The 22,413-nt window shown below is 54.2% G+C and overlaps 2 protein-coding genes across 8 annotated transcripts in view; one reads left to right on the top strand and one right to left on the bottom strand.

The window, feature by feature from the left end:
* Positions 1-22,413, top strand: part of LOC106508356 (uncharacterized) — a 232,700-nt gene that overhangs the window by 112,860 nt on the left and 97,427 nt on the right. The window contains exons 5-6 of one of the 4 annotated variants that reach the window (XM_084973746.1): positions 10,185-10,293; positions 16,239-16,371. The exons of 1 other annotated variant lie outside the window; for it this stretch is intronic. In XM_084973746.1, the coding sequence (XP_084829872.1) occupies positions 16,243-16,371 (129 nt within the window). In that variant the 5' untranslated portion in view covers positions 10,185-10,293; positions 16,239-16,242. Of the gene's footprint in view, positions 1-10,184; positions 10,294-14,208; positions 14,364-15,035; positions 15,236-16,238; positions 16,372-22,413 lie in introns of those variants that run through there. 2 more of the 4 variants (XM_084973747.1, XM_084973748.1) reach the window with 2 other exon arrangements.
* On the bottom strand, positions 452-6,495 carry PRDM8 (PR/SET domain 8). 4 transcript variants are annotated; one of them, XM_021100796.2, is made up of 4 exons: positions 6,357-6,495; positions 3,926-4,146; positions 2,719-2,950; positions 452-2,327 (listed from the first exon to the last, which is right to left on the bottom strand). In XM_021100796.2, the coding sequence occupies exons 2-4, from the start codon at positions 4,142-4,144 to the stop codon at positions 706-708; spliced, it is 2,073 nt and encodes a 690-aa protein (XP_020956455.1). In that variant the 5' UTR covers positions 4,145-4,146; positions 6,357-6,495; the 3' UTR covers positions 452-705. The 4 variants fall into 4 exon arrangements, with proteins under 4 accessions (XP_020956455.1, XP_020956454.1, XP_084829856.1 ...); XM_021100795.2 differs by having other exon boundaries at positions 452-2,330; XM_084973730.1 differs by lacking the exon at positions 6,357-6,495 and having other exon boundaries at positions 2,719-2,813; positions 3,926-4,063.

A 22,413-nucleotide genomic window follows, 5' to 3' on the forward strand; every position in this document is an offset into this window, starting at 1 on the left:
AAACACATAACTATTCAGACTCCGTTTCACTGGCACAAAATTACATTTTGTATTAAAAGGAAATACGTATTTACATAACGATGACATTCTTCACTGAAGTCCATAATCATTTCATGATACATGCACTTCCTCGGAAACTTAAATTGAATGGGGACGCCCTTTTTACGTGTTTTGCTTGTTTTTGTAAGAACACAAACTGTAACCAAGAAATGCAGAAAGCATCTCCCTCTCCTCCTTGACTTTATATCTAAAATAAAATTTGCCCTTACATATAATTATTACATCTAAACCGTAAGTGCTTAATAATTTAAGTAGAAACGTATGACAAATGCATCAATATGTTGCAATATATGACATTTTAAAAAATGTACCTTTGTTTTTGGGAAAGTGAAAATGCGTGCATTCAAAGGAAAACCCCTCAAACAACCCAGCAGATCAAAAAAGTCCACCATCCTCTGTGTGTGTGTGTGTGTGTGTGTGTGTGTGTGTGTGTAGGGCTCGGGTCAACGTCTGGAGGTAAAGGCGGGGAGAGAGCACTGTGTGAGTGTGTGTGTGTGTGTGTGTGTGTGTGTGTGTGTCTGCCTCTCTGGGTGCGACGACGTTTCCGGTCACAAAGAGGTGGGGGATGTCCTCGAGTGTTTGTCCCTGCAGGTGGCTCGCCTGTGAGTGTGCGCGCGTGGAAAGCTGGGGTCTTCTGCGCCAGGGTCAATTATGCGAGGTCATGTGCCTGGAGAGGTGGTGGCGCTCTCGGAAGGACTCGTTGCAAATGGGGCACTTGAGTTTCTCCTCCCGCCTTCGCTTCACCAAGGGCTCCAGCGCGTACTCCTTCTTGTGATGCGACCGCATGTGGTACACCAGGTCGGAGGTCATGCGGAAAGAGGCATTGCACTTGGCGCACCAGTTCTGCGCCGGCAGGCACAGCGACGTGAAGGACGGCGGCAGCAGCGTCAGCGCCGAGGGCAGCTGCAACTGCAGGGGCCCCGCCGCCGCCGCCGCCGCCGCGGCCGCCGCGGCCGCCGAGCTCTTGGGCCAGAAGGCGGTGGCGTAGAGGAAGGGGCTCTGCTTGGGCAGCCCGCCGCCCCCGCCGCCCCCGCCGCCGCCGCCGCCGCCCGGCAGGGCCCCGCAAGCTCCGTTCAGGTCCGCGGCTCCCTGGAGCTTCACGGCCAGAGGGTCGGAGGCGGCGGGGTACAGTCTGGTGGGGCCCACGCCGTCGCCGGGGTGGCACGGCTCGAGCGCGCCCAGCTTCTGGCCCAGCACCAGCGGCGCCAGCTGCGGGAAGGAGCGCGCCGGCTGCGAGAAGGCGCTTTTGCGCTCGTCCGACGCGGCGCCCTGGCCGCCGCCCGCGCCGCCCGCGGCCCCGGTGCCCGCGCCGCCCCCCGCGCCGTGGCTGCCCGCGCCGCCCAGCTGCGGCACCGAGGTGAAGGCGCTGCCCCGCGCCGGGCTGCCGCCCTCCAGCCGCCCCGGCAGCGCGCCCCCGGGCCGCGGGGCCAGCAGCTGCTCGGCGCCGGCCGGCGAGGCGGCCACGGGCGTGGACGAGCCGCCGCCGCCGCCCGCGTCCTGGTCCTCGGCGGCCGAGCTCCCGCCGTCGGCGGCCGCGTCCTCCTGCAGCCCCGCCGCGCGGGCCGCCTTCTTCACCTCCACGAAGGCGCTGCGCTTCGCCTCGCCCGTCTCGGGGCTGGGCGGCGCGAAGAGGCGGCCGCTGTCCTCCAGGCCGAAGTAGCTGCCGGCAGCGCGGTACTGCTGCGGCGTGCACACCAAGTCCTCCTTGGAGGCGGGCAGGGGCCGCTCGGCGAAGCGCCCGCGGCCCCCGGCCAGCCCCGCGCCGCCGGCCTCGGCCGCCTCCTCCGCGCATTTCCTCTTCCCTTTGCCCAGGCCCGCGGCGCCGCCGTCGGGACTCAGCTCCGCCTCCTGGTGGCCGCTGCCGCTCCGGAGGCTGGGGGCCGGGGAGCAGCGGCGGGCTCCCCCGGAGTTCTCCAGCTCCCGCGCCAGGTTGTGAAAGTCCGTGGACGGCTTCGCGCCGCCGCCTCCAGCGGCGGCGGGCGGGTTACCGCCCTCGGGGGCCGGGGCCGGGTAGTGGGGGACAGGGCCGGCTTTGCAGAACTTGGGGCCGGGACCCAGGGGCGCGTCCTGTTGCTGCGGCTGCTGCTGGTCTGGGCCGCCGCCGCCGCCCCCGTGATCCTTGGTGCCCACGCCGCCGCCTTGCTCCTCTCGGGGGCTCAGATCTGCGCTGTGAAGTCTCTTGGGGCAGCGGAAGCGCAGATGCGCCACATAGGGGAACTCAAACTGGAAACGCTGGCTGCATTCCAGGCATGTGTAAGGGGACGACCCTGCTTGGTGAGCAAACAGCACGCGCACACACACAGACACACGCACACACACGCATATCACAGGATTACTCAGCGTCGTCGCCGGCCCGCTCTGCCATCGCCCCCTTCGCAAAGCCCCCTTCACCTCTCAGGGCCCGAGCGCCCGCGAGGAGAACGGCCTGGGAGACCCGAGCCGCCTCGCCCGCGGGGGCTGGCGGGGGTGCAGCCAGTAAGCCAAGCGTGCCCCGTTCGGCCTCACCCGTCTGTCCCAGCTCCAGACTCTAGCTCAGAGGCTCCACGCGAGGCACCCCAGGGGAGGGGAGGCGCGCCAGGCGCCGGAGGGAGCCCCGCCGCTCCCGGCGTCGCTTCCCCACCAGCCAAGGGCCCCTTCGCAGGTCGCGAGCCAACCTACCGTTCATTTTGCTGTGGGATCTAGAGGGGCAGAGCAGGAGTAACTCCGTCAGTTCTTTCCCGTACCAAACTAGCAACTCCTCGTCTTTGGCAATCCTGCGGAGAGAGCGGTAGAAGAGCTGTCCGTTTTTTATGTAGGCCTCAAGGTTCTGCTCTTCTTTGTCTCTGGCTGATTGGACCAGACGCAGCCACATGAGACCTTCGGAGGAACCGCTGGCCGCCGAGGTGTCTACCTACAGTTTAGAGAGAAGAGAGAACACAGGACGAGGGTGAGGGAGGGAGGCTCTGGGGAGAGCCTGAACCCCCAGGAACCAGGGCCTTTTCCTCTGTGATTCTCTTCCGAAGAACTGAGACCTTGCCTCTGGAAACGTGACGGAGTTGATAGCCGGCCTCCTGTCTGTGACCAGCAGGCAAGAGAATGTCCCTCGCCAGCTGCACCCGTTTTATACGTCAGTGATGTTGTCGTGTATTGGGTGAACATCGAATGAGGACCTTTCTTCTGACCATTCAAATGAGGGTTAACCTCGTGGGAATGCGTGTCTAAATTATGCCACGGTACAAAAAGTATGGAAATCTTGTTTGTTTTAGAAGGAAAAGCAAGTTTAGATTTTAGAAATTATTCTGTGGCATTCACTCATCTACGTAATCTTGGCTTAAGCAATTAATATTTTTCTTCATAAAGTAAGAATAGGAAGTGAGAGGACTTTTCACACTTCGCTTTAATGATGTTTTATTGTCAAACCGTGAACATTTTGATTGGAGTACATACCCTGGGCACTAGGTAGCTCAATCAGAAAGAGTAATATTCTGGGGAACCAGAGGTCTCTGCGGTTGGAAAGCAAATGCACCCAAAACTTACCAGAGAAGTACTTATGGAAAGTACTTAGGATGCAAAAAGCCTTAACCCTAGTGAAATCTCCCAGAGAGTTACGGGAGTGGGGCTCATCTCCAGGAAATCCCAGAATTGAGGCACTTATTTAGACATACCTGACATCCAACATCAAATTTTGTCATTTATTTTTAAAGATCAGTTGACAATAATTTGAGTTTAATTACCCTTTTCTAATTTTTGGTGTGTGAAATAAGATGGCACATGCATCCCTGTTGTCTACACTCAGAACCTTTCTTACCTGTCATTAGAATGATTCTTCATCCACTTGCAACAGGATATTACCCTCGTACCCTACGCAGCACCAGCCAAGACTTACCCGGAAGATATAAGGGACTGTTCTCTTGTCCGTGGACTTGAGAGCTATGAAAGCTATGCTGTCGTATAGGGAAGTATGGCTCAGGACACAAGGACCAAAAATAGCATTCTCAGGGATGTCGCAGGTGGTGTAAACGCTGGTGAAAATATCTGTCAGGCATTGCTGCACAGCCTTGGCATCTCCATCCCAGATGCCTCGCTGGATGCCGGGGTCCTCCATCACTGGAGACAGACACACAGGACAATCGAAGCTCGTTACACTCCTCCTTCTGCCTCTATGAATCCAGGCAGAATGTTTTAGCTACTTAACAGATTTTTCTTGAATTTGCCTGGTTTTTGCATAGCTCTTATTTCAAAAATAAAGCCAATGGCAGATCAAATCTGGCATATTTTGAAGATGCTAATGAAGAGAACTTTCTTTTCCTTTAAAAATTAAAAAAAAATTATGATGGAAATCTCACAGTGGACTGATCACTAGAAAGAAAACGGAGGGCTAGGAGAGAGGAGCCGGCTTTTTGCTTTACCTTTTGGGGGAGGATGGGGCAGGATGGGGGTAAAGGAAGGGGAGAACAATGGGGGGGTTATTAAAAAAACAAACAAACAGCTTATAGACTTTTTCAAACTGAAAGAAACTTCTAGCCCTGGGGAGACAGCTCCTCTTATGTATTGAACTGGGCGCCTGGGAGCCGATTTTATTTTTTTCTTCCAAAGAGGGGAGCAGCATGAGCGAGCAGGCGGAGACAGCGGAGCATGGCGAATGGATTTCAAGTGGAGTGTCAGGGCCAGTGATTCCATGTCAGCTAACCTTTCTCTGCAGCCTCCAAGAGGGGACGTGTGTCTGCTCATTACCATAATCCAACACTGTCCCTCCGAGGCTTTAATTAAAAGCAGCAAGCAGAGGTAATTATTTTTTTCACGACATGCTTATTTATGGATGAGGGTGAATCCCAGTTACCTTGTCATACAAGGGGGTGGGTAGAGTCGCCTGCGCCTCAGGAAGTGAGCAGGTATAGGGCAGGCCTGATGCATCCCCTGTCTGAAATACCGCGTGTGTAATGACTGGAAATTATCTCCATCACCCAGATAGGACCTAGTCTGGGCAAGAGGAGGCTGCCCTGCTTGGGGAGACCTCGGTCGGCTCTCCAGCTGTTCAATCCGCAGCAATTTAGAAAGTAATGCCCCCGATGGAGGCTCTCTACCATTAAGTTGTTATAAAGAGACGTCTCCCTTTCTTTGCTTCTGGACACCCCCCACAAGACTTATCATTGAAAACACTAACAAACAAAACAGATATTTAAATTTTAAAGTGGCTTTGTACTACCTTCATTGTTCACTCTGATGAAAAGATTCCCCCAAGTTGATTTTTCCCTAACGACGTCACCATAGGCAATTTTTAAAGTATATTTTGTATAAGTGGCAGAAAAGAAGAGATGTAATTCTTTTCCCAAAAGGCTGTTCTTTATGGAATAATATTAGCAATGTCCATTTTAATCTTACTGTCTATTACCCAATTAATCTTGCAAATATGCTTACAAGGTAGGGCTCCCCCCCCCCTTTCCAGCTAACAGAGCCTGAAACTTTGGTCAGCCTCTTCTTCCATTCACTCTTACTGCACCCTCCAAATGTCAAGTAACAGGCTGCATCTGGCAGACAGGAATCAGAGGAAATAGCCACAAAGTAGAAACTTACTTCGTTAGGCTACAGCATCTATCCCTGGGCATTTTACCCCAAACAAGGCAGCCTTTCTGATCTCCAACTGCAAATTTAAATGCATTTTTAAAAAATCCCTCCGAATCTCCTTCTCAACGGAATCCTATTCTCTGCTTTTCAATTTCCTCAATCCAGCGTTTTATGCCCCAATTTTTGTCTTCCTTTTAAAAGTCCCTTTCACACAAGCGTTTCATTGTGCCGAGAGGTCGCCCCTTCCCTTGGGGCGGCAGCAGGGACGCAGGCATTAAAATGCAGTCTCCCGGACAATACGGTGCAAAGACCCTCGCTACGCCGCGCTGCCAGGGGTTCGCGTCGCCGCGGCGGCCGCCACGAGCCTCGGGCTGGTCCCCAAACCCGCTGGGCGACGACAGCCTGGCAGGGCTCCGCCGCCCGCGCGCCGCCGCCTGTGCCAGCCAGCCCTGCCCGGCTCCGCATCCTCCTCCAGGCCCGGGTTCCCGGCCGCCGGGCGTCCTCCGAGCCGGGCTCGCCCTCCCCCGCGGGCGCCAGGCATTGTCTGCGGTCGCGCGCTCCGCGTCGCTCGCTTCCCCGCAAAGTGCGCGGCTGCCGCCCCTCCCTTTGTGGAAGCTTCTGGGCAGCAGAGGGCCCCTCAACCGGTCGTTCTCCCCCTCTCCTGGACAAGGAGCCCGCGGCCAAAATTTTCCACGCTCCCCACCAAGCCTCCCTTCCTCCCACCCCTCCCCCGCGGATGCGAAGAGACGTACCCAGAACCAGGTCAGGATCCAGTCGCCCAAATAAGGCCACCTGGAGCCGGGAACTGCGATCGAGGGTTTCTCGAGCCTATTGTATCCGTCCGTGTACGTCCATGTCCGGAGGTGTCGGGCTCGCGGTCGCGTAGGCTCTGCCTAAGGAGAGGAGAGAGAGATGGAGAGACGCGGAGCGAGCGCGCAGGGGCGAGGGAGAGGCAGACGGAGAGACGGCGAGGGAGACGGGGGGAGAGAGTTGTACAGATGGACCCGATGCAGTGACTGACTGGCACGCAGACACACACTTTTTGTTTGCTGCACATAATCTGCCCAATGACGCGTGACAGCCCACGTCCCCTCCCTTTAACTCTTTGCTGGGCTGGGCGCTCCCTCCGGCTCCGCCTGCCTGCGCGCCGTCTCTCCGGCCCGCCCGCCGCCCCGCAGCCCGCGACAGCCGTCCCCGCGCGGCAAGGCCGGTCCGCGCGCCGCCCGGCCGCCGCCTCCGAAAGGCCCGGCCCCCTGGGACCGCTCGGGGGGCGGGAGATCAGTGTCAGGGTCGGAAAGGGAAGCCCCGAGGCCCCGGAGAGGGCCTGTCTCCGTTTCGCCGTTTCTCACTCGGAGACCCAGCCTCCGGCGGGGAGCGGGCCGCTCTGCGTGCGCACGGACCCCGCGCGTTTCCCGAGTCCGAGCTCTGAGAAGGGAAAGGGGGGCCGCGGATTAGCCTCGAGCGATTCTCTGGCCCTCGAGCCGCGGCTCCTTCGCGCCGCTGGGTCCCTGCGGGGGAGAAACCGGCGCCGGCGCTCTCTAGGAGCGCTCGCACCAGGAAAGGAAGCCCTTAGGAATAGATTCAGAAAGGAAGCGCTTTGGCCAGAACTTGGCTCAGTCTTTCCTCGACCGACCGCGGAGGCGGGGTGGGGGCGCCGCCGGACCTCGGAAGGGGATTTCCAGGAGTTTCCTGGTCCCAGGACGCAAGTGCTGGGGCAGGAGAAGGGATGAGGAGGAGATGGGTGGGAAGGACTCGGGGGACCGGACTCAGGCTCTTCCTGCCCCTCCGCCCTTTGCCAGGTGCGTTCCGCACCGTCCCCAAGGGGGTCCCTTGCCGGGGAGGCGGGTATTCTAAGACCCCCGGAGTGGGTAGGGTGAGTTAACGTAAAAATTATTACCTACTGCCGAGATGGGCTCCGGAGAGCTTCTCACGTCCAGCAGGTGGTGGAAGAGCGGATGGAGTGGCCGAGGCCGTCTCCGGAGCCTCGTTTGCGCGCTAAGCCACTTAGAGGCGCTGGCTTGCCCTTTGGTGCAGCAGCTGATGCTAATGACTTGAGGTCTTTAAGAGCCTGAAAGTTGACTCCTTCCACAGGGCTTGCAACACATTTTCTGTAGGGGACCTGGGGTTCTCTCTCAACTTTCAACTCCAAGCTCCTAAGGGAAGAAAGACCTTTGAGTGGTATAGACGGTCCTTCTCCTTCGCCTCCCCCGCCCCCCCACATACCAGGACACTGAGGAGGGCACTCTCTGAGCTTTAGAATAATCGGACTTTTAGCTGTGGCTAAAGTGGACAAAGCAGAACCACGGCTTAAGAAGGAGTCAGCCTTGTTTTTATCCAGTGTTGAAATAAGGTGAGTGGATTGGGGGTTGGCAAGGAGCAGCTTAAAAGGAAAAGGTGCCTGCAGTGTTACTTCGATCCTCTCCTGGCCCTGGGACCTCCCTCGGCTCTCAGTGAGCCACTCAGGCACAGAGCGCTCCCTTTCCCTCTGGCGCCTCCGGTACTTGGAGGTCTGGAAAGGAAAGGATTTTGCACAGAGAAAATTTTTAAGAAATGTGAGGAATTTCCCACTGAGTTCTCTTCTCCTTTGTCTCTCTGTCTCTGTCTCTCCCCCTTGTCCCTTCTCTTTTCATCTGGCCCTGGTCAGCCCCCCTCCTCCCCCGGTAAGTTCCAACTCCTTACCAGACAGAGCTGCTGCCTAAGGATTAAGCTGGGACTGGGAGAGAGGGTTGCAAAATTCCCATATACTAGGGAGTAAGGGGAGAATTATCCCTTAATTTCCAGGTTAGCTTTTCGAAGGAACTTTCTCAAACTGCAGTGGTCTTTCATCTTAATATATCATTTCTCTGTTGCATGTGCATGCATAAACTTTAAAATAGCTTGGCTAAGGGGAACTCATGTGATGACCACAGCTTAATGCTGAGGTCTCTCACATGTCTTGCTATAAGAACCTGCAAAGGTATTTAGCCACCAGATGGCTTATAACTGTGTACTCCATTAATCCCCCAACACATTCCCCGTTACTTATTTAAAGCAAAGGTGATGGGATGAGGAATGTCCAAAGTATTGCCTCGAACACCTGAAAAAATAACTTGTAGTGTTGAAGAATTCACTTAGGAAGGAAAGGAAAAAGGGCAGAAGACAAACAGGTGTAAACAACAGCGAATTAAGATAAAGGAGCCACCAGGAGAGTTGTGGTTCCTTAGAAACGACAGCAAAGGTGTGGGGGAGGGGGGAGCAATGGCTTTCAACCTCATTTCTTTAAACTATAGAACAGAACAGTCCTTAGGGCCTTCTTTTGCTGGGTTTTTTTTTTTTTTTTTTTTTTTTTTTTTAGAGTATAGGAAGTTTGCCTTTCCCAGGAAAAGTTATTAGTCTACGCAAGCCACTCTAAAAAATCCTCTTACATATTGTAAAGCGTCTATCCCAGAATGTGGGCATTCTGGAAAACCTTAAGCTCTAAATGGCAAGCATTTCCTTCCCCCTGGCCTTTCCTTCCTTAAATGTAAAGAGCACGTAGTCTGTACCTCCTTCCAGGGACTGAAACCTAGACTCCAATTTGTATAAAACACCCGATGTTTCCGGTGCTTAAACTGGAATGAATAAGCTTGATCTTCCGAATCTCAAGCTAGAAAATAAGATTCTATACGTCAAAGAAGGGAGAGGTATAGTGAGGATCCAGCCATCAGATGATATTTCCTCTCAGTTTCATTTATCTGCCTCCTACTTAGATGTTCCCTATTGATTTTAGATGAAAAATCCCCAAATAAAAGAATTTTCTACATTTTATGAGTCCAACCAAATCTTTGTCTAAGGAATTAAATGATTCACACAACAACAACAAAGCCAAATATAGGTAAGATTAAGGTTGAAGTTCCTACTTTGAGGTTCTCTCTGTATTTTAAAGTGGTACATATTTTGCTAGGTAATACCAAGGGTCTGAATGAAAATTCTTAATAGGAAGTAAAGAAAATCTACAGATTCCTTTTATTTCTCCAGAAACTTATGGGCTAAAATGGGGCATAAACTACTTTGAAATCATTCTGCATTACTACTCACTGCAACTCGCTGGATGCTAAATGAGAGGCCGAAGTCCTTATTCAGCCTCACAGAGTACAATCGAAATGCATCTCAGTCAACAGTTTCACCTCACTGACATGGAGCGATGGGCTTATACATGGATTCGGAGCTCTCTTCCCTAGGATTTCATTTCCAATTGAAGGATGAGAGGGATGGCTGGCGGGGAAGAGTGAGGAAGTTCCACTTTAACAAGGCTTCTTGCAATTACGGTGTACAGACAACTGCAGTCTTGTTTTGGAAGAGAAGACTGGAAAGAGGCTGGTGAATGATTCCCAAGGTGGTGCCTTTTAAGACCTAAGTGAGAGGGTGGAGAAAGGCTAAGAAATCTGACTCTTGAGAGTATTTGAAAACGTCCTTCTTCCCTGAGGAGAGAAATGGGGCCCCAAATAGCTCAACTTCTGTGCTAGAAGGCGGCAAAGTCTCTCAGAATAGCTCACGCAGAGGGCTTACGACTGCGTAAGAGTGAAAACACAGTATACTCTCCTTTCTCCCGCCCATTCTAGGTCCTGGCACATCCCCTGCTAATCGCATCGCCGATGGATACACCCCCAAGGGCTTCGTGTGTGTATAAATTCTCGCTGGAAGACAAGAGGATGTCAAAGCAGCAGACAGGTGGTGGAGACTTTTTCCCTAAATGTATTCATTTCCCACAGGGTGGTCTCGGGGAGGCAGACCATGGAGCTTCCCAGGGAGGGATACTGCATTGCCCAGCTTCCCCAAGGAGACTAAGGAACTTTCTAAGTGGTAACCTAGAGGCTAGAAGAGGCAGACTTGCTGAGCTGGATAAAGGTTTACCGGGATGGGGAGCAGGCACCTTGTTGCGTGGTTTTTTTTATAAGGATCCACGGCAGTCTCAGTATGGGTCTGTTTCTCAGCAAGAATTACAGTTGGTTCAGTAGGTGAGGAGTGAATACAGGTTTCCCCGCTCATTCTGGGCCAGTTCGCGACTCAGAGGATGGATGGTTCTGTGGGCTGTGAGGAGGATCCAGGCTCTCAGCTGTGGGACCTTCACTCCTCACTCCCATTTCTCTCTCCGGCTCTTCTCCTTCTCAATAAATGGGAGCTGTTTCTACATCTGCTACAATTATCTTCATTAGAGTTATAACCAATCCTTCTCAAGCTTAAACCCTTCTCTCTGAGGGGTTTTAAGTTCCCCTTGCTTTTCTGTTGGAGTCTGGCTTCAAGCTGGAGAGTCTTGGAGAGCTTTGTGTCATTCATTGTCCCTCCTGGACCAAAAGCTTTGGTTAACCAACTCCATGGCGTCTGGGTCATGGGCATCATCCAGCAGGGCAAGCCAACTGTGGTGATGCTGAAGGCACCTTCTACAGACCTGAATTCAGTGCCTCCTGCCCACCCGTGGGCAGGTAATCTGTGAGCCAGGTCTCAAGTCCAGCATCCTAACCCCCTGAATTCTCCCCGATTTTATACCCCCACCCAGATGAGTATCTAGAGATCTGGCAGGGCATTTTCTGTCAGATCTGCAGCTTGCAAAGTCCTCCCCAGAATCATGCACACAGCCCTCGCAAGCACCCTAGTAGGAGGAGGAGGGGAGGCGGGAGGACATGCAGGCAGGGAGGGCTGCAGTCTCCTCACCCTTTGGGCCCGGCTGGAAAGGTGCACCGGGGTCTCAGACGGGTGGGGGGAGGGGGGGACCAGAGTTTGAGAAGGAACGTCAAACTGACTCCAGGAATGTCATCGAGAGGCTCTATGTCAAACTTCCCTACACAGCTTGGAGAAGGGACATTACGCCAAAACTTAGTACCTGAGTTCCCCCTACTTTCCTCTTTTATGCGGTGTGTATTTCTTGAGTTAAAAGAGAGGCACTTATTGAAACACAGTAGGTTCACACCAGGCAGACTCGACTTTCTGGCTGTATGAAGTGTGGACTTAGATTGTAAACTGAGCTGCTGGAGGATGGGTGGCATAAAGCATTCCTCTCCTGGGGATGAGGTCCAGGCAGAAGGCACATGTGCCCAGGACTTCCTAGCTTAGAATCTGTCCATGGCATACTTGCTTGAAAAATGAGAGAGACATCTGATTTTCTCTAAGGAAAAGGCAGGAAAAAAAAAAAAAGGAAAGAAAGAAAGGATTTGGGGAGTATACATCAATCAGTGACCACACAGTGATGATTCACTTTGCTTTGTTAGAGCCTTGGAAATAGTTTAATTTTTTCACAAACTATGTTCTCATATCCGAACTGTTCACTCGATCATATTGCAAATTGAATTGCTTGAGTGAAAATCATCTTTCATGATTTCAATTCAAATGAATTGAGGGTATTCCATAATTTAATCCAGGGGTATTAAACTAGCATCAGTGGGGAATGTCTTCCCAAATATTAGCTGGAAGGCCTTTAGCCTTTAACAGATTTTCATAAGCACTAAAAACGTAGGACTCTCTTCAGTTTTTCTACTTGGAGAAGTGGTTTCTTAAGGAATTCAAAGATCAACTTGTCAAACACAACAGGAACAGCATAACTACTATAAACAATATTATATGTACATTACAAAGTGGCAAAATTAACAGGCAGGGGGATTGAATCTTTGTTCTCTTGAATTTACTTCCTGAAAAGCCAATTCCTAGATTGATTTGATAGTCTTCTAGTGATGTAATATAAAGGTAAACAAGACAAATTTGATAATGTTCCCCAAAGTTTCAAAGAAAAAACTCATATTTTAAAAATAAATAATATCCAGACTGTCAAATGAATCACTCACGAATTCCTAGATGTTGAGTTTCCTGAAGGCCTAGTATCCAGTTTAGGTTTGAACAATTTTATACCAGATCAGACACGATCGTGTGTGTGTGTGCGTGTGTGTGTGTGTGTGTGTGTGTGTGTGTGAGATTTTTCTTGGGTGCATATCTACAAACTAGTCACTTCTCCTTGCTGTGTATTTTCATGTGAGGTGGTTTCAAGAAAACAGTTTGTGTGAAGTCATACAGGACAGCAATTGGTCTTGGAGAAGCAGGACAATAGAGTTCTAAAGAACTTTTTATTCGGATGATTTTAGTATCACGTACCCTGTGCATGTGATCAGAGGCCTCATGGCATTATCTACATTTTAGAGTCAGTTCACCTGAGGCCCCAGGAACTTAACTTTCCAGGAAGAGGGGAATTCTCTGAACCTGTGGGAATATCCTGGGGGAAGCCAATGCTCTGAGGATGCGGTGGGCCCCCTGTCTTCCATGTCCCCAAAGCTACTCACAGCTGAGTTTGGGCCCAACCTTTGGGCCTCAAGGCAGGGCAGGGAAATGCCTGCTTGCTGCAGACAGTGCCGTGGTCTAGAGCCTCCCGTGTCCACGTGGCAGTAAAGGGCGACAGCGCTAAGAGTGCAGAGAAGGCCAAGCGGCAGAGAGGGACGTAGATGTGGGCGAATGAGATCTCCTGCCAGAGACGGAGGAAGGGCACTACCCTGAGAGGATGGCCAAGGGCATGCGTTCCCACCAGGGCTGAGTCACCGAAGAGTGACACTGGAAGGGACCTGGACAGAACCGGACACGCTTCAGCGGAAGGTCACTCTTTAAGAAGCTGCACTAGCAAACCATGTGGAGGGGAAGTTAGACGCCACGCTCGTGCGGGACGGACACGCGTGGGACTAAGCAGGGAGGAGGGCTCCCTGCTTCCGTCCACTTCTTCCCTGTTCTCCAGCCTCCCACCGCCCCCCCCCCCCCGGAATTAGAGCCACCCCTTGCCTCCTGCTAAGCGACTGCCTTCTGTGTGGAAAGGCTTCTGGAGCGCAGGCTTTGAGGAGCCGCAGCTCCTTTTACCCCAGCCTCAGCCCCCGCGCCTGCGCAGTCCTCTCCCGCCCCACCGCCCCTCCCCCAACCTTTCCCGGGACCGGGGTCTGTGTTCGCATCTCTCACTAGCTGGGCTGCCAGGGACCTCTCCCAGCCTTGTTTTCCTCCTTAGGCAAAGTAAGTCTGGCAAGAGTTGCCTCCCAGGGGCTGAGGTGAGGCCTCAGCGAGGGAACAAGGGCAGGCGCAGGTCTGGAAAGCCAGTTGCTGAGCAGATGGTAAGTGATTATTCCAAGAGCCAGGGTTAGTTTCATTTCAGCCTTGGACATCCCAGAGGTCGCAGTGCCTTCCTTAAGGAGCATTCTTCTCAGACGTCTAGTCTAGAGAACTGACCCAAGACGGATCCAGACCTCAGGTTCGGGCCACGACTCCATGAGGGGTACCATCCACCTGTGCCCAGAGTTCCTGACCCCTGACGCTGGGCAGGTGATTTCACCTGTTGGTGCTTGAGGCCTTCCTCTGTGAACTGACGGTCTTATAGGCAACTCTTTTCACGAAGGCTGAGCTGATATTTAGCAGCCCCGGAAAACAATGCCTGCCACACAGGAAACACCTGGCTCTCGTTAGTGTTCCTAACAAGAGGCTGCTGCCTTCACTTGCTTTTCAGAAGAGTTAATTGCATTGTGCACCGGCTTTCGAAGCCGCGCAATGGAGGCTGAGGATTTCTGGATGTTTCTAGGAAGACGGGAAGGAGGCTCTGGAGGATAAAGTAAGTGGGGGGGGGGGGGAATTGTGTCCAGGTGTCAGCAATCCCCGCCAACGCCCAAGGAAGGGCCCGGCACTGACTCTAACGGAGGAGCGAGCAGCTTTCTGCCCGACTTGTATCCCTCATCTCCGGCCAGAGTATTTTCTTTAGACCTGGCAGCGGCGCCGCGTTAGAAACGTGGGTAAGTCCAGGCAGTGCGACGCGACGGGACCAGAAGCCCAGGAACTCATCGCTAGGGACTCAAGTACCGAGACCAGAAAGCCGAAGCCTGGCCGGGCAGACACCCGGGAGCCCGGGCGGCCACCACGGGAGGAGGAGCGAGTGGAGGAGCCCTGGGGCCGGGGGGCAGGCCTGGACTCCCCCCCCCCCGGCGCCCCCCACCTACTCTTCCCCCCCCCGGCGCCCCCCACCTACTCCTCCCCCCGCGCCCACCTACTCTCCCCCCCCCGCGCCCACCTACTCTCCCCCCCCGCGCCCCCCACCTACTCTTCCCCCCCCGCGCCCCCCACCTACTCTCCCCCCCCGCGCGCCCCACCTACTCTCTCCCCCCCCCCGCGCGCCCCACCTACTCTCCCCCCCCCGCGCCCCCCACCTACTCTCCCCCCGCCCCCCACCTACTCCCCCCCCCCCGGCACCCCCCACCTACTCTCCCCCCCCCCGCCCCGGCGCCCCCCACCTACTCCCCCCCCCCGCCCCGGCGCCCCCCACCTACTCTCTTCCCCCCCCCCCCCCGCCCCGGCGCCCCTCCCCCGCCCCCGCGGAGCTGGGCGGACCGGCACAGAGAAGGCCCCGCCCCCGGCGGCCGCACGCGGTCTGCGCGCGGCATTGTGGGCCGCACGACCGAGGGGCCTCCATTCCCCGCTTCGGGGCTGAGCCTCGTCGCTGGCCCATGCTGCCTGCCGTGGTGCAGCTGCCCTCCCACGTCCTTCCAAACCTCCTGCCCAGGAGGGACCGGTGACAGAGGTCGGCGTGGGCTCTTCCTTCCGAAGGGTCCTGGAGCCAGTGGTTACGAGGTCGAAATTTGGATCCTAAACACGTCAGTGTGAGCCCCAGGTCTGCAGTCTACTAGCTGTGTGTCTTTGAGCAAGTCACCTAACTTCTCTGAACATTAATTTCCTCCTTTTGTGAAACAGCAAAAAGGCGATTTGTCTCATAGGATGACTATGAATATTCTAAACGTAAGCCTGGGTTCAGAACCCAGCTGGCCTACTTGCTTGGGTTAGCTTCTCAGTTCTTCTGTTTGCTCTGAAGGAAGGGGATCTATGAACTCGTGCTAATAATACTCACAGAGTCGTAAGAATTCAATGAGATAAGCCCCTGGGAACATTTCGTCTAGCACATAGTACGAACCCACAGTGTTTGCCACTCTGAAATGCTGGGTAGGTATAATTTCCAAACCTTAGCTCTCCTAATCTTTTTATCCTCTCCAGAGAGGAACAAAATGCAAAGGTGCATGTCGCTAGGTAGGGTAGCAGTGCACACAGAATTGGGACACTGCTTGTGGCGTAAGCTAGGTTATATTTTGGAAGCAGCATGCCAGTCCTTTTGGCCTTCCTCTTCAGTTCCTAGGGGCAAAAGGTCAAAGAACAGGAAAGGTGGGGAGAAGGGGTTTAGGACACAAAAGATGCTCAACTAACGTCTGAGGAGAAAATGGCACTTCAGATACTGAGACAAGGAGTCTCTCTGAAATGGAATGGCAGACCCAGGATTGGGACTGGCTTCCCCCTCCCTGCATGTGGCTGCAGGTGGGCACTGGTGGGAACATTTCGGTGTGACAGTATGTCCTGGCCTCTGGGAGGGGAAGATACAGTGGGTGAATTATCTTGGGGTAAATGAGGCCTTTCGTGGCAGGTTGGAATCTGTATATTCCCCAAAGCTTGACAATTCAATTTAGAGTCCAGGAGTTTACATTCCCAGATATCCCTCCACCATCCTCAGAACTCAGAGCCCTTCAGACCTCATCTTATGCCTCAGCAGGCCTCACTCCCTCCATAGCACGGCCCCTGGTTTTCAGATGGGAGAACTAACATCCTTTTTTGTTCTCTATGGATAATAGGATAATGGCAGATGACGTTCCACCGGGAACCAGCAGGACCTCGGGGAGACATGGCCCCAAACAGCCTTCAGGACTGTACCCTTCTGCTTTACTCCTGCGGGCAGAGAACGCGGAGGCAGCTCGACAGTCTAAGGTACTTCATCAACTCTGGCTCTTCCTCTGCTCTCCTCTCAGACCCTGGCTAAAAAGTGTGTTAGCAGAAAAGAGAATAAAATGAAATAAAACCAGTTCCTCAGTGTTCCACCCCCCCTCCACGGGGGGGGGGGGCACACACACAAATGCAACAACTGGTGAGAAGGAGCTGCAACTTGGAAAAGATTTATTTTTCCTGGCCATAAATCTCATCCCCTTGTTCCTCTGCCCAACGAAGCATGATAAAGTCCTTTTCCATAAAGTATTCAGTATTAGAGCCACAAAGCTCCCCCAATCAGTCGCCATCTGCTTCTACCATAACTGCTGCTCCCGAAGCAGGGAAAGCAGCAGCAGAGAAAGGGCAGCACTGTTAGGCTGCCGGACAAATGAGGAGACTGAATAGCTTTGGTTTTCCTTGTGTATCTGTATCTATAGAGACAGGAGAAGAAAGGCCGCATTATATTGATACAACAATTGTAAAACAAAACACGGAAGAGGCATCTAAAGGGCAATATCGCATGCATCGGGGTCTCCAGATAAAAGGGGAACTAACAGATTTATAGAAACCTTTAATTGGTTTTCAATTGAAAGCTAAAGAGGCTGGGGCGAAGCTGTGAAGAGTGGCAAAGTGCTCGCCTGCAGCCGTCTGGGAGGCGTGATCGATTTCGCGGGAGGGCGAAAAAAAGAATCCGGAACTCGCTGGGCGCAGGGCCAGGGGAGGGAACAGCTCCGCCGACGGAGCCGGCCTCTTGGGCCTGGGAGTTACCGATTGGACCACAGGAACAGAACCTCTCAATCTCTCTCTCTCTTTCTCTCTCCTTCCCTCCCGCCCACCCACCCTCCTTCAGACCAGGAGGCTAGAGAGGGAAGGAGAGGCTGCAAAAGTAAAGCCAACTTCCCATCCCGGGACGACACAGTCGCCAGCCTAGAAACCCCGAGCTTTAAACCAGTCGTCCGCCAGCAGGGAGGCCCCCGGGAGGGAAACAGGAGCCCCGCCCTCAACCGTGTGCCAGTCTGGTCCTCGCTCGTTTTCTAGACCCCAACAGAAAAAGCTAAAAATCACTGGCGCCGCCCCACTTAGCTCGGCGAGAAGTCTCCGCCCGAGCCCTCCGGGTTCTTAGGGCAGCTCTCCCCTCGCCGGCGCCGCGCCTTTGCTTAACCCCTTCCTGCCCCGCCAGCCTGGCGGCAGCCCCTCCAGCCCACGTGGACAGGGCCCACCCACCGTGCGGCCCAGACGTCCCTCCGTCGGTTCTTCAGACTAATTTATCGGCCCGACCCTCCATTATCTTTTTCGATTTCCTAATTAATCAAAGATAAAAGGCAATGGTGCAAATGACGATTACGAGGGAACTGGAAGACGGTTTTGAATAAAGTGGGAGAAGAGAAGCATGATTGATTGAGCGATGGAATAGTGGAGAGTGAAATCTCAAGTGCGAGGCACAGGCCTCAGGGGATGGAACCTTGACCCCTCGGCCTGCCCGAGCGCCGTCGCAAGGGGACAGCCCCAAAGGAGGTCACCTGGGGTCGAAGCCTTTGGAGGAAAAAGAACTGGGTTTCCTCTGGGCTCCGACCCCACTAGGCACTCGCCACCCAGCTCCCCTACCCCCCCACCCCCGCCCGCACGCCGCGGCCGCCCCGCGCGGTGTCAGGACTCGGGGCGGCTGAGCCCCCGCCACAGCAGGAGCGCCTTTTGACGGAAACGCACCCCATTGTTGCGTTACTGCCCCGCGCCGCGAGTCACCCATAGTTTTCTTTCTGTCTATTTCTCTGTCGAGGCCAACTCCTCCTGAAATTGCAGGCAAACAAATCTAGTAGGTCAGAGATTGCATTTGCTGGTGTAAGGGATTAATAGAGCCCGGTCTGAGGCTGCTTTCCAGAATTGCCTTCGGGATTAAAAGGCAGACACGGCAGGCACGGGCACACGTTTTGCATTCACTGGTGGCTGTGATTAATGTTTCCGAGGGGATTTGTACTGGGAGCTTACGGAACGTTGCTTTCGGGGGTCTAATGCCCGACGGCCGCGCGCAGGGACCGGCAGAGGGTCTGCGGACACGCGCCCGGAGCGCCGGGCGGGGTGGGGGATTAGAGGGGGCGTCAGATGTGCGCGGGAGGCCCGGCTCCGCGGCCTTTTAGCGCCTTCCTCCCTCTACCCCGACCCCAGCACGGCTGCTACGGAGGACCGCAGTGAGGACTGTCAGGGAGACGGACGTTAGGTCTTACAGGGTCTGTGTAAGGGAAAATGCTCTCGAAGTGTCCTGACTTGGGGGTAGAAGGGGTTCAGCACCAGGCCGCAGAACTTTATCCATCCGTCCAGTAAAGGGAATTCCGTGTCGAGCGGACGCGCTGCTCCCAAACGCATCACTCCCCCCAGGTTACCGAGTTGCCGGGCTCAGGCCTCGACCCCCTCGAAACGCCGTTCTCGGGATTGATGTCGGGGGCTCCCAGGGAGGCACCTGTGGAGAGGAGTCGGAGCCCTGGCACGAAATACATCCCCCTTCCCACCGCCCCAGGGGCGGACAAACCCTGACCGCGCGGGTAAAGGGGAAGGAGGGGGACGTTCTGGGGTGCGGGGGTCAGGCGAGGAGAAGTAGGGAAACCTGGCAATCGAGAGAAAAGCGAGGCGTTTGGGGAGCGAGGGAGCAGAGTTTAGGGAGAAGAGCGGAGAAAAAGCGAAGGGGCTGGTCGCGGCGGGTGGGCATTACCGCTCTCCGGCAGGAGGGGGCGCTTTTCCCGCCCGGACCAGCCTTCCCCTGGGCGGGGCGGGACGCCCCGGGGCCCCGGCTTCGGGGTGCTGGGCGCCCCCTCCTGGCGACTGCGTGGCGCTCCGGGCCCGCGCCCGCTGGGCCCGCGGCGGCCGCCTTGCCGGCAGGAAAGCCGAGAGACCCAGCGGCGCGGGGGTGCAGCGGCGGCGGCGCCAGCGCCAGGCAGGCCCCCCTCCCCGCGCGCTCCCCGCGGCCTCCTCACCTGGGGCCTCCAGGACTCCTGCCCCGCGGGCACGGCTTCTGCCCCGCGGGCACGGCTCCTGCGCGCCCCTCGGCGCCCGGCTTCCGCCCGGGTCCCAGCCGGCCGAGGGGCCCGCCCTCCTCGCCGAGCGGGTCGCGGGCTCCGCCGCAGCAGCTGGGAGGGAGGGAGCGACCGCCGGCTGCTGCCGGGCGGCGTCTGGGGGCCGCGAGCCGAGCGCGAGGAGCCGCCATCTGGAGCCTCGGCAGCGGGCGGGGGCGAGGGAAGGGGCCTGGCAGCTCCGCCCGCGGCGCGCTAGGGGCCGGGGGCCGGGCGTGGGAGCGGATGCTGGAGTCCGGGGGCTGGGGGGAGGCCTGCCCCTCTTAGGTCCCTTCAATTCCCGGGCTGTCCCCACGAGCAGGTCCAGCGAAAGAGCGGGGACCGGCGCGGCGGCTCCTCCTCCCACCTGCAGATGCCCCTGCGGGGGTGGCGTGGACCTAAACTCTGCCCGCGCGCGCACGCACGCCGCCCATCGCCCATCTCCCATCGGAAGTGGTTTTCTCTTCCCTTCCCGCCCGCCGTGCCCATCCCACGCCGGGAAAGAGTCCTCTCCACACGGCGTGGGCTTTTGGACCCCCCACGTTACTTCCGACAACCGCTTTAGCCAGAAAGCGGGACGGACACCATCTAGTCCCCTCGGACTGTGGAAAAGGAGGAGAATGGCGCGAGGGGGGCTCGTCCTCCCACTTTCGGGCTGGGAAGTGGAGGATAATTGGGGGGAGGGGGGAGGAAAGGACGCGTCGTTTCTCCCCTTTACTTTTTTCATTTCATATGCGTCCAGCGTTTTTATAGCTTTAACTTAAAAAAGGAAAATTTCTCTTTCCTAAATTTGGATGGGGGCGGGGGCAAACTCCAGGAAGGGTGAGAGTGTAGGGGAGAGTCGAGGGAGCAGGTCCAGGAGCTCCAGCTTTCCTGCTTCTGGGCCATCTCTGAAGGCAAGGACCTCAGCCATAGGTTATAGCTCCACGTAGGGGGGACTGATTGGGTGTGTGGGTGGTGGCGGGAAGTCTGGGTGAGACAAAAAAGGCAAACCCACTCTCACCCCAAGGCATTAAAAGACAACCCCCCCCCCCCAGCTGTCTCTTGTCCGGCAGAATGGCATTATGTAAAAGATCTGGCATGTCACCCAGTGGCACATCTGGTAGGTGTAGATGGCATTCATTAGCACAGGGCTTCTACTCTGCAGCATGCCAAAGCCCTGACAGAGATGCCCGCTGCCAATCATTCATTCGCTGCCAATCCCAGAGCGCGGCCTGGCGGGATGGCTCCCTTCCACTCTGGCACAAGGACTGGAGGCAACAATGTGTTGCGATAGGAAGAGATGAAAGCGGAGCTGAGGATGAGAGGCACCCAACAGATGTATCCCGTGAGGAGATAACGGTGCGAGGAGTCATTTAGCAAGAAAGCATATGCAGGATCTCAGGAGGGGGCTGGGGCTTGGGCAGGGGTCTGCCTGCCTAGGCAGGAGCTGAGGGAGGGCCAGGGGAACCCCTTGAAAACCTCAAAGTTGAGTTGCTCCCCCCAAATCCCCAAGGTCAACCCCCTCCCACCTTGGGACCTTTTTGTCTCCCACCCTCCCTCTCTGTCTCCACCCCTGCCCCACCTTATGTGTACCTCTGTTTATCTGTCTCTGTAAAGAGGAACTCTCTTCCTGCCTCAAGGCTTTCCCATCACAGATGTAAAGAGTACCTTTCCGGCTGTTTCGGTTGCACCATCCTCTTTGCCTTGTAATTTGAGGAGGGTGGGAGGCTGTCAGGCTATCTTTACTGCACTTTGAAAGGTAAAAATTGCATATGTTAACGATGTGAATTAAAAAAAGTCTAGCTTTTCAGAGAGAATAGATATGAACAGAAGCAAGCAAGGGAATTATTAAAACATAAAATCTAGGATAGAAGTTGCCTCTGAAGTGTTCTTTTCCTTAAGCTGTGCGATTGCCTAGTCACAGGTTGTCAGTGTATTGTTTTTCTTTATGTCATGCACATATTTTATAAATATTCTTTCTGTCCATTGAGTATTTAGTAAAACAACAACAAAAGTCAAAGGTTAGAGGGCTTGCGGAACTCAGTGTTTAAGTCAAGCATAACAGCTCTTTACTGACATATAATGTATATGTATTATGTATAAAATTAAACTACTCTTTTTAGTATAAATATATAGAATGAAATACTTGGGGCATATGTACACTGGCTCATGGTCACAAAATGACTGCTGTAATTCCAGGCATCACACCTTTGTTCTTAAGCACGAAGAAAGGAATGAGACAAAGAAAGTAGTTCTTTTCTTTTATGTGAAGGAAATACTTTCACTTTTTATTAGCCAGACCTAGGTTACCTGGACCCGGATACCTACAAAGGAATCTGAGAGAATGAACTTTTAAAATGTAAAAAGGTAGAGATAGGGGCCTTGGGAATGGTTGTTGGGTTGCAGTCTGGGGTGTCTGGCCAAAACCTCAGGTTGAGCAACACAATGTGAGCACCAGGCAAGAGGAGATAGCAAGTTTTATCATGTTGTTTTAAGTAAAATCTTTTGTTTTCCTTAAAGTCGTTAAAACTTATCAGTCAGGGATACCACACTTGAATTTAGCAATTTCTTTGTGAATTTCATCAAATTCTATTTCAAAATAAGGGCTGAATCTTAATCAATATGTTCATAAGACAGCAGACATTAAGTCTGACATATCTAAATGAAATTAGTTTTGGGGAGAAAAGTATAAATAGAACTTGTTTATAAATTTAAATGAAACAAGAAAAATGGCTTTTGTTAGAAGGACTAGAGTTTTAAACCCAACTCTGTGACTCAGGCTAGATGTGTGACCTTGGGTAGTTTACTTGTTTAGGTCTCTGTCCTGATCTGCAACTAGGTTAGTAAAGCTAATAATGCCTTGCAGGACTACAGTAAAACTTAGAAATAACGGCAGGTTTTTAAATGTGGTCATTGTGAGGGACCCAGCAGGAATCAGAATTCAGTGCAAATAGATCATATGAAAAGACTACTTAGAAAGATGTGGGCCTTGTTATGGGAGCAAATGAGATGATGAAACATA

This window comes from Sus scrofa, chromosome 8 (assembly GCF_054392235.1).
Source record: "Sus scrofa isolate SSC_HxYL_T2T_F1_AM1 chromosome 8, Sscrofa_HxYL_maternal_Yorkshire_Landrace_v2.0, whole genome shotgun sequence".
NCBI lineage: Eukaryota > Metazoa > Chordata > Mammalia > Artiodactyla > Suidae > Sus > Sus scrofa.